This window comes from Chionomys nivalis, chromosome 1 (genome assembly GCF_950005125.1).
Source record: "Chionomys nivalis chromosome 1, mChiNiv1.1, whole genome shotgun sequence".
NCBI classification, from domain to species: domain Eukaryota; kingdom Metazoa; phylum Chordata; class Mammalia; order Rodentia; family Cricetidae; genus Chionomys; species Chionomys nivalis.
Window position 1 is genome coordinate 18,248,939 of NC_080086.1, and position 11,916 is coordinate 18,260,854.

An 11,916-nucleotide genomic window follows, 5' to 3' on the forward strand; every position below is an offset into this window, starting at 1 on the left:
TCTTGCATCTACAAATGGCAGAAGCATCATAGTCTGAACTCACTTTTCATCATGACAATGAACACTGTAGTGGAATCACATATCCCCTTGTTACCAATTGTAAGTAAACCAGAGAATAATACACATGGCTTCACATTTATTCACTTTCTTCTATATTCTTTATACCCAGGTTGTATGTAAGGCAGCAGTGATTAAGGAAATGCTCTTTTCAATTTTTCTTGTCTGTATGGTTCTCACCAAAATGTATCCACATATCTTATTTAGCAGGTTTAGGGAGGAGACTTTCCTGAGGATGGTTTTAGAAATTCTTTAATAACATATATTCTGAAAATAGTAGTGGAGAGACAAAGTCACTCTTTCCACTGAGTCTTTTTAGCTAGAAGATACCATATCTCTGTTATTTATCTATAGACATGAGAGTTCTTCTCCCTTTTTTTTTTTTTTCAGTCAGCATCTCACCTGCTTCAGGAACAACTGAAGGGCCTGTTTCAACTTCTGGTTTCCCCATATCAAGATAAAAGAATGACCTGTTGGGTAGATGGCACCAATTGTTATGGAAAATAAAAAGACTGGTGCATTATGTAAACTCCAACCTGCTATAACCACACAGAAAGAGTATGTAGCATGTAACAAGAGAAAGGAGACCACAGTTTTCAAGGCCTTTATGTGGACTGTGGTGCTGGTATCTTGACATCCTTTGCCATGGTATTTCATATTCCTGAGATGTTTGCCTAGAGAGTAGATTAAGAGCAGAACACATGTCAGTGATATACAAAGTGGTATGATATTTATCATGCCAAAGAGATGTAAGTTTGCAAGGTCTGTGATGTCCTTCAGTTTGTTCTTCAAAGTCACATTTCCTTCATAATCACTCACCCAAGCTATCTTGCTGATGTTTATCATCCCAACAAACAAAACCAAAAACAGGAAGGTCCCCAAAAATATCATGAGGGGAACTTTTTCAGTTTTTCTTTTTAGGTGAAGAAATAGAGGGTTGGAGAAATTGGCTATCTTGAACAAATAAAACATGCTGAGTATAGTCCCAAACCAATTGCTAAAATGGTTGTTTACCTCCCAGATAATGCGACACCAAACGCTTTTCTGTACACTGTATATATCTGTAGTAAACACAGTTGAATGCCAGTTCATTAACATTGCCCAGAGTATACCAGTTCTGGAGACGGCAAGAGCAGTTATGATTCTGTCAGCAGAGGAGACCTTTCTTCTATTGATACAGTCAATGGCGTTCACAAGAATTATGAAGATATTGACACAGTTCCCTAAGAGAAATTCCATCATTATTATAATGGTGACAATCCATTCCAGTAAATTCATCATGTCTGACCAAACAAAAAAAAATAGGCAAGCTTAATTTCACTGCTTATGGTTCTTTTTATACAAAGATATAATTATATTTGCTGTTCACTGGATGTATATTAGACTTCTTGCTTCTTTTAAAATATGTGCCAAGTAGAACCCCAGTGTGGTGTGATAATGGATGAATTCAAACTCATGTTTATGGAAATTTATTTTATCATAATGTCTCTAATGACATACTTTTGTGCCTCTGCCATAGAGTAGTGTATTTCAGAGCTGCTATTGGAAAAACACCAATTCCCATTTGCTAACAGGCAAATAAATACAAATTCTGTTCCACTGTTCAAAATTTTGATCCTTCTTTAAACATATATCAACTGCCATAGTCAGCTTGATTTGTTAGTAAAATTTTAGAACTCAGTTTGTACAGAATGTAGGGGGTGCCAGTCATTTGAAACTTTATCTAGAGTAATCACCCTCTATGAAATCATTTATTTTAATACAAAATTCATAAGCAAAGTGTCTCAAATTACATATCATAAGATCCAAAAATTTCTGGGGAACATCAAAAAGGTGAACATTCCTTGAAAACTGCTCTCTGATAAAAAATATCTGTGTTTAACTTGATTCTTTGTCAACTTATAAGAATGCATATTTATATACACAACATATATATGGAAGCATGTACATAGAGTACACTTCATAGATGGAAGGATTATTGTCTTGCAATTTTCAAAATATAAAGTGTATCTCAGGGATGGCATCTAGGATTATAAATCTCTTTCTTCACTTTGATTTCAAGCCCATTCTTCTTAATGTTCTAAAACTCTTATTTAGAGCTTCACAGTGTTACTCATGAGTTCACCAAATTTTAAGTATTGATTAAAATTATTTGAAAGTTCATAATACTTCTTATACAATTAAAGATATTACTTCTTATACAATTAAAGAATATGTTTTCATATTAAGTCATCTATATAATGAAAAAACTGCATTGAGATACTGTCTCATTCTAATCAAAGATGTTTGTAATTTAAAAAACAGAAATCAACTTGAACATGATTCCCACTGTGTTCCCAACACTAGGGAGAATGAGGGGAGGACAGTGAAAGTATAAGAAAAGACTTACACATTCATATCTCATCTCATAAAAGTTGAGGGTACCTGAGCTCACGGGAGCTCATGGCCACTGGGCTAACAGTCAGGAAGCTTGCACAGGACCAACCTAGGTCCTCTGCATGTCTGTAACTAACAATCTTATAGCTTGGTCTATTAGTAACGCTGCTTAAACAGTGAGAACAGGACCTCTTCCTGGCTCTTAGTTGGCTTTTGGCAACCTGTTCCCCATGCTGGATTACTTTGCCAAGCCTTTACTCAAGGGTATGCATTCAATCATGCCTCAACTTGATGTGCCATGCTTTGTGCAAGTTCATGGAAGGCATGTCCCTTTCTCAAGGGAGATGAATGAGAACTGGATGGGGGGTGGGGTATATGGGAAAGGGAAGAAAGTGGGAGGAGAAAAATGAGGGGAAACTGTTATGTAAAATAAATGAAAAAAAGTTATTTAAATTAAAAGCTGAGGGTAGTTGCTGAAGAAATAGATCATGAAATATAAGTCAGCTCCTAGTAGTAATCACATCACTCTGGCTCAAAACCACCTGTGACTCCAGCTTCAGGGTATCTGAAACTCTGGCCTCTGGTGGTTAGTGGCATTGTAGTTATATTCCATACTCTTGCTTTAAATGCTAATAAACCTACAAATTGGTGTCTGGAATAATGAATGTATAAGAAACTGGTTTTACAGTTTCATAACAAGGAACATTACTCATTTATACTATGCCTTAATCTAAACTTTTTCTCTAAAATTAATGATAATGAATAAAATACAAAATATAGTTTATTTTATATCAAATACACATAACCTACTATTTCACAAGGAAGACTAATCTACATGTATTTTAATTACTCAGAATCAGGAGCACACTGTGCTCCAATGATGCCATCTAGGTTAACAGATTCAGATTCATGAGTTCTTTATGTGTATTTATAATTCACAGGAATAAGTGACTTACCTAATAGTAGGAATACATGCACATATTAATTGGTGGTTGTCAAATACATACAACTATATTATATTTGCAGATATTTATATTATATTTAAAATTCATATATATAAACTTCAATTGGTGATAATCTTTTAATTGAATATATTTAGGTAAATGACATGTTTTCAATATTTTATGTAACCATATGCTAATATTTTTTAGTATAGAATGAAACCAATTTATAGTAGAAACTTAAAACATTATAATTTGAGTAATAGACACTGAATACACACTTGTGGGCTTATGTATATTTAATACTAACATTAATTGAGTAGCAGAATAAAGGTTAATGAAGTGTGAAATTTTTCAAACACCTTAGATTCTAAAAGTAAAACAGAGGGGGCACACATAACCTATGGATATTGTTGATAAATTTTCAATAAGTTAGAACTTTGTTTGTGTAAATGAAAATTTCTTTGTTCACAGATAAATTTGTTATAAACACCCATTAATCTTGACTTGAAATAGATTTTCTTGCTTTTAGTGTTCTGAATTAGTCCATATATTTGTAGGAAAATATGTGTTCCACATTTTATCTCTTTTTGTTTAGGGATATTTTAATAAAAGAAAGATTTTAAAAAGTGGGCAACTGTAATAACCATTTTAAAAAGAATATTGTATCCTGAACATGCAGTTCAGTGGTAGAATATTCCAATAAAATGCACACGAAGTTTGAACCATCTCATAGGAACATAAGAGGTCTTTGTGATACTTATATGGTAGATATCTGTATTTTTAGTAAACTCTTACCATACACACATATATAGAGCAATTATTTTCCCATAGAGCAATGAGGTTCTGAATTTTTAAGAATTATATTTAATAATGTGTGCAGATGTCAGCAAATTTAAAGCAGTTACCCTCAGAATAGGCAGACATTGTTCTTGATTCAGATGGAACATCCACAGCAAAAGAATGTACAGAGAGCAAAATCCAGGGAACAACAAAACAAAACAAAACAAAATGAGAAAAATAGAAATTTGGTTTCTTACATTAAAAGTTGTCATTTCTATTACTTTTGTGCCTGATTTACAGGTGTACAAAAGATACATAGCTCATATTTTTTTCTTGATTTCTGATTTTAAAAGCCAGCATCATTACTGAAGGATCAAAAATCTTTATATTTTAGCTTGGCAGTGGTAGCACACGCCTTTAATCCCAGCACTCAGGAGGCAGAGGCAGGCAGATCTCTGTGAGTTCGAGACTACAAGAGCTTGTTCCAGGACAGGCTCCAAAGCTACAGAGAAACCCTGTCTTTAAAAAACTTTATATTTTTAGCATCTATTCATGTTTTCTTTTGTGCAGATAGAAAGAAAATAGCTTCTGTCTTTAAGTATGTACTTGTCTTACTTTTGTCTTTATAATAAGATAATCTAAATATTCAAATATTAACTAACCGTGATGATAATTTGCATTTTGTTAATGTTAATATAATATAGAATGCTCTAGTATTTCAACAATAAGGTCAAGACTGACTTTTACTTTGAGATTAGTCCTTTTTATTATAAATTTATTATTATTATGAAATTAATTTACATATTCACCACAGTTTTGCACCCTCTTCTCCATCATTCTCTCCCTTCCACTTTCTCCATTATCTTCCTGATACTTTTTTCTAGACCTATTGTATATTTTTTTAAACAATCATTGAAAAACACCTATAGTTGGAGACTTAATGTGAGTTTTAAGTATCCATCACCAAAGTCAGAAATCATAGCAGAAACTCTCACCTCATCCCATTTCCTGCAAATACATATCTATTCTTTGTCTCTGTAAATGGGTTTTCTAGGAAGTCACATCAAAGTAACTAGAAGTACTGAAAGATTCCTTTCTCTCACTCTGCAATATTACTCAAATGCCAGGATTGAGAGATGCTGAAAATTATGAGTGGTATTAGCTCATGCAAAAATACAGCAAAATAAAACTCATAAAAATTTAAATGAGCATAACAAAACTTATTTTCTTTGGAGAAATGTGTCCATAACTCCTGCATTTGGGTTGTGAAGAAAGGAGGACTAGGAGTTCAAGGTCCTTGTCCTCTGCTTTATAGTAGGTTCAAGGTCAGTCTGTGCTGCATAGCACAGTGCCTTAATAAACAAACAAGAAAAAATTGCAAATGTCATATTCTGATTAGCTGTTGCTGGTAGTTATATGTTAACATCTTCTTCGGCATTTGTATAAAACACTTTATTTGTTAATCTTACTTCTTTGTATATTGCAATATCTCTTCATAAGCACGTTTCTCCAAAGAAAATAATCTGAACAAAAATATATACTGTGAACTGCAGTAGACAGTATAAACTTGCTAAGGAAGCTTTTGTATGTTCATCCTTGCTTACAAAGCAATTCTAATGACAATCATGGGAGACTTTGTTACTGAGCAATTTTTCCAGAATGTTATTAATAGATAATTAAATACTAGATAGAGAATGGTGCCTGATAAGCATGGGTTAAGAAACCAGTTCTGCTACGACCTCTAAATGTGGGTTATAGTTCTGTGGCTTGGGCAGTCTGTGGGGTAACTAGCAGTAGGATCAGGATTTATCCCCAGTGCCTGAACTGGCTTTTTTTGAGTCCATTCCTTATGGAGCGATGCCTTGCTCACCCTCATATGGGCAGCATTGGGGGTGGGGGAAGCTTTGTCCTGTATCTACTTGATATGCCAGATTTTGTTGACACCCCATAGAAGGCCTTACCCTCTCTGAGTAGTGGAGGGCAGGGTTTGGTAGGAGGGAAACAGGAGGAGGGAAGAGAGGAGGAACTGTGGTTGGTGTGTAAAATTTAAAATAAAAAAGAAACCGATTCTGAAAGAGATGAATGTAAATAACAAGTGCTCCAAAACTTACTTTTACGTTAAAATTAAATAATCAGAACTCATTTCTCTTTAGAAGGTTTTCAGATCCCAAAGGTAACACATGGAAGGCTGTGTATTCTGTGTGTGTCTGTCTTTATGACTTGGAGGCAAGAATAAAGACCAGCTGCCTAAACATAATATGGAGAAGTACTTTTCTTCCTGAATGAAAATCAAGGACTTTTCAATGATAAAAATCATAGAAAATTTACAGAGGAGGTATTCTCAATCTATTTACAGAGGTCTAAAGTTTTCTTTGAAGTAAACCACAGTACCAATGAAACCCTCAAGCCATTTACAGATGCCCAAGATCCATGTATCACGTTAAATATTTCTGAATATGTTTTATATATTTTACTAAGTAGTATTTAATCTTGGTAAATTCAAATTCCCTCTCTATGAAGCAAGGCAAAATGCTAAAAAACAAACATGAAAGAGAATATATCTTATTTGCATGCTAGCAAACTAGCTTTCAGTTCTTGTTCCACCATCTGCTGTGACAGATTCCAGTCTATGCTAATGATATTAAATGTAGACTGGTGATTGATTCTCTGCCTTTCCTCCTCCCCAAATTCTCATGATATTGTTGCCCCATCTATATTTCCTGCCTGACTACTGGCCAATCAACATTTTATTAAACCAACACAAGTGACAGATCTTTACAGTGTATAAAGCATTATCCCACAGAAACTAAGTATATCAATAGTTCTGAATTGTTTGGAGGAGTAATAAGATTCTCCTCAAAATCAGTTTTGACCTCACCCTTTATCACACAGTGCTCAAACTGAGTTTCATGTTGATTAGTAAAGCAATAATAACCTGGGATATTAGACCTACCTTCCTTTAGCTTTCTTAAAATTTCTCGATTTGATAGTTTGTTCCTAAAAATCATTTCCTGCCCCTTGTGTACAATGTTCCCTAAGTCTAAGGTATTGGGGTTGTATTGTATGTGTAATAATTGGGGTTGGCATCCCACAGTTATTTTTTTATTTTGATTATTTCTGTAATCATTTCCATCTATTAAAAAAAACAGAAGTTTAATTGATAAGGATGAAACCTACACTTACCTGTGTGCATAAGGATAAGTACTCGGAATGCAGTCAGAGAATATATTGGTTTAGGAATGTGACAAGAGTAGTAGGTTATCCTCTATGTGATGTGGGAGAGTCATCTGTTTTGTGTTGATTTCTTTGGTTAATAAAGAGACTGCCTTGGCCCTTTGATAGGACAGAAAATTAGGTAGGTGGAGTAAACAGAACAGAATGCTGGGAAGAAGGGAAGTGAGGTCAGATGCCAGATGCCATGGAGCCAACTCCAGGTCAGACATGCTGAATCTTTCCTGGTAAGCCACCACCTCGTGGTGCTACACACATTAATAGAAATGGGTTAATCAAGATGTGAGAGTTAGCCAGTAAAAGGCTCGAACTAATGGGCCAGGCAGTGTTTAAAAGAATACAATTTGTATGTTGTTATTTTGGGGCATAAGCCAGCCAGGTGGCTGGGAGCCATGTAGCAGGAAGTGGCCTACCAGCTCCTCACTACATCTATGTACCACGGCCTGTCCAGCTGTGGGCATTGGCGAATTTTATATTACTGATTATGAATTTCCATCTAGTGAGTAGAACTTAAGCCCAATAATGTGTCTTCTGGCTACCCCAAAAATATATGTGCCACCACTGAATCTCTCAGAACATCTTGTGCTGATCCTTGTTGTGGTTTAAATTTATTACAGCTGGATAGCATTTTTTATGACCCTCTTCCAACATTAGCTTGCATACTTTCTTCCAGGACAGATTCAGATATAGCTATCCAAGTCCTCTTTTTCTAAACCCAGAAAGGGCAATGGCAATAGCCTATATTATTTGGGAGTTTCTTGAACTTCCCTGACTCTTAAGGAAGTTTCTCATGTCTGGCATTGGAGATTTGAGAGACAGTCTATGGTTTGGGGAAGGAGCATTATCTCTCCAAGTGGTACAATTCATACACACACACACACACATATTTTATATTCATATACACGTCTGTGCATGTACATATGTAAAAACATATGTATAAACTTGCATATGTTATATAAGTTTTAAGTAGACATATTATATTAGTTTTAAGTAGGCTTTTTCAAACAACCTTAGTGTTATTTATCCCTCTTCCTTCCCTTTCCTTCAGTGTTCTCTGTTTTCCCCTCCCCAGGTAAGTTTTCATTCATTTTGTCTCATTTTCTACTTCATAGCAATTGTATTTTTAATTTAAAGAAACCAGTGGAGAAATAATTGGTCCCATTTTCTTAATGCCAGTTGTATGCAATGCTAAACTACAAAAAACAGACACTGCATTAGGTAGTAAAACGCAAGGAACATTGTGCATATCATTTCATACAAGGATGATGAGAATCCTTATGAATGAAACAGGTATTACAAGCAGAAAGCATCATTTAAAAAATTCAGTTATATTAACAGTGTGTCATTTTAAGACTATATCAGCCTGTATGTTCTCTTTCTTCATGTGCAATGTCAATATTTATATTTCTAAATATAAATATACTTATATAAATATATATATGCAAGAAAACATGCTAAGATAAACTTATCTCTTGTAGGTGAATGCCATAATCCAAACAAGGCAATTATATTTTTATGAAATTTAAATAAGATAAACAATTTGTATATTAACCAGGAAGTTATTATTTCTGTTGCTTTTTATTTATTTATATATTTGCTTATTGTATAATTTACTCATTCTTATTTTTCCCTGTCTCTAAGCACAATTTTTTAGATTTCTTGTAGTGTGAGTCTTCTGGGTATCTGGATGTCTGTCTTTCTCTTTCAGTTTTGAAATCTACTCCACTATTCTAGGTTAAGATTTTTCCTATTTTTGTACTTCCATTGTTCAATCAGATATTTTTCTTCCACTGCTTCTGCCTAAATCTGTCACAATCCTTATTGGTCCCTTTTAGTGCACCACTTTTTAGATAATTCGATGATTTTTCTGTAAAAATAATATGGAAATCTAGGTTAAGATGTGTTTTTTTATACGGTAGGTTCTCTGTGTTTGGTTTACTGAGCTTCTTGGTTGCAAATGTTTATAGCTTCCACAAGATTTGAGAAACTGATGCTGTTGTTCATTTTTACATTTTTGTTTATTTTTATTTAAGTATATATGTGTGTGTCTGCTTGCCTGTATGTGCATTCCCTGTATGCTCATGGCTATAAAGTCTCACTATCAATATCTGCTCTGACTTACCTGGATGGCTATTTCCTGGCCTTAGGGAGTTATGTTATTGTAGTTTTTTGGTTCTGTATGCTATAGATTCAAGCACTTTAGACTCCTTGGTCACCTCAGCTCAGGGAATCCACTGGGATCCTTGTTCTACAGCATGGACTGGAAACACTCAAGCCTCAGTTGCAGGCCTCACATCATGGGCTTCCAATGCTCAGGCGACAAGTGTTATGACCTCTTAAAATTTTCTCTTCATGAAACCTGATGATATACATATTTTTATCTGTTTATTGTTGTTGTTTTACTCTTGGTATATCCCCCCTCCTTTAAAATATAAATTGATTTCAATATGAATGGAGTTTATACAGTAATTAATAATTGTTAAAAAATACTTCCTGGGGACATAATTTTTCGTTAATTTCCTTTCCACTTGAAATTCTAAGGTTATTAGAAATAACAGCAGTTAAAGTAATCTTACCAAGCCTGTGTGGAAGCATTTCTGCTCCATTCTGGTAGGACTGAGACGAGTGTTTCAACTGCCTCGCATATGTGTAGATGTTTTAAAGTCCCTGTGGGACAGGAGGGGTGGTTCATTTGGAGAGGCACTTCTTGAGCAAGCTTGAGGACATGAGTTTAGATACCTAAGACACACAAGAGCTATGAACAGTGTAATTTCCTTTCAATTTCTCTTTTTAATGTGTTATTTGGGAAACATTAGAAAAATGCTAGCATGTTATATTCAAAACCGATATGTGTCAAATAGTTTTGTTTATATTACAGTATTTTTATCCATCTGTGTACCCATTTTTTATTGTTGCTTGTGTTTTTATTTTTTTTAATTCTGTGGAAAACTGAATTGAAATAAGTGTCTCCCTTTGTTTTGAGGAAGGTGACTGATGATGTTCTAGAGGGAGAAAGTCAAGGAAGATTCAAAGTTCTGCACACCTATGCTTTGAATCTAGCTTCAATGTTATCACTAGGTTCTGTGATATGTTATTTGATATTTACTAAATTAAATAAAAAGGAAAAGAATTAATAATAAAGATTATGTATTCTATAGTAAAATTATATTGCCAACATAGTTCTGTTGAGGTTCTATAAAAAGTAATATAGCTAATTTCATTTTAAAATTTCATTGATATATTTGATAAATATTAAGGTTGAAATATGTGAATTGCAATCAGAACATATTACATGTGTGTCTATGTCTAAGGAAGCTAAATATATAAATAGTAATATAATTCTTAAAACAATCTTTAAAATAGTCACCTACATTGAAAACTAGAAGCTAAATTAAAGGGATTTGTAGGATACGTGATTTAACCAAACTTTATCCAGGAATTTAATAGTCTTTTGAAAGGCACACTGAAAGTTATCAACGATGCAATTATTACAAATGGAGGTCACATTCTGTGTTTTTAGTAAAATAAAATCACAAGACTTAACCTCTAGCATCCAACTATTTAGAAAAACATAAAACCTACAATACCTACTCTTTGAAAAGTGCAGCTTCATCTAGTGAGTATAGCTCAATGCTGAACTCTTTCCCATTGTGAAGCCCTAGGTTTGAATCTCAATAATACAAATAAAAGTAAAAATTACAAAGTAAAACTAAAAGCAAGAGTTATGAAGCAAGTAACAAGTTACGAATTTAGTGTAAAACACAAAGTCTTACCTTCCAGGAGACACTGAGTAATAAAAGTAAATTATGAACACAGACCCTGAGATTCTTCTTCACCAAGGTCTTAACTCTTTTGGACACCAGTTCTTAGCACAGAGCAATTCTGCCCCCTCGTGGTCAGTTAGTAATTGTCTCAAAAACTTTTAGTTAAAATTTGGAGTATTTTCTTGGTCGTATTAACCGATTTAGAAAATAAAAGTACAGAAGGTAAGTCTTCATTTTAGATAAAATAATTCAATATTTATAGGTATACTTTGACATAATATAACATGAATTCATCATAAATGAAGAATTACAGACTAAGTTTAGAATAAAAGGTCATGCTAATATGATAAATGAACAATGAAACTAATTTACTGCTTATCTAAGATACAAATGGAGTTGAGCATTTTATTTTAATCAGCTAACTATATTGGGTGTGTTATTTTCAGTGGTTTAGGGGTAGAACAATTTTTTTCCTGAAGATTTGTGGCCTGAAAGATAGTACTAGACATAGATTTACTGAGTAATGGTAGATCCTTAAGAATTGAGGCTCAATGAAATGTTCTTTTATCATGGAGATTCCAGAATCTGAGATGCCAATACCAATTTATGAGTAAGTCTGATTTGTGGGTCTAGCTTACTTCTATGAACACGTGTTGCTATAAAGCAAACTTGGCAGCCGAAGAGTTTACTCACTAAAAAGTACTTGCTAGAAGTTGGTATCATGATCTTTGAACGTTTAACCATATAAATTCTGATACAATTAA

General features: G+C 33.9%; 1 protein-coding gene across 1 annotated transcript; it reads right to left on the reverse strand.

Moving 5' to 3' along the window:
• Window positions 1–447: 447 nt before the first annotated feature.
• LOC130881118 (taste receptor type 2 member 120-like) lies at window positions 448–1,335 on the reverse strand. Its single transcript, XM_057780392.1, has one exon. It carries the CDS (start codon window positions 1,333–1,335, stop codon window positions 448–450), a length of 888 nt encoding a protein of 295 aa, XP_057636375.1.
• Between the last annotated feature and the right edge of the window lie 10,581 nt (window positions 1,336–11,916).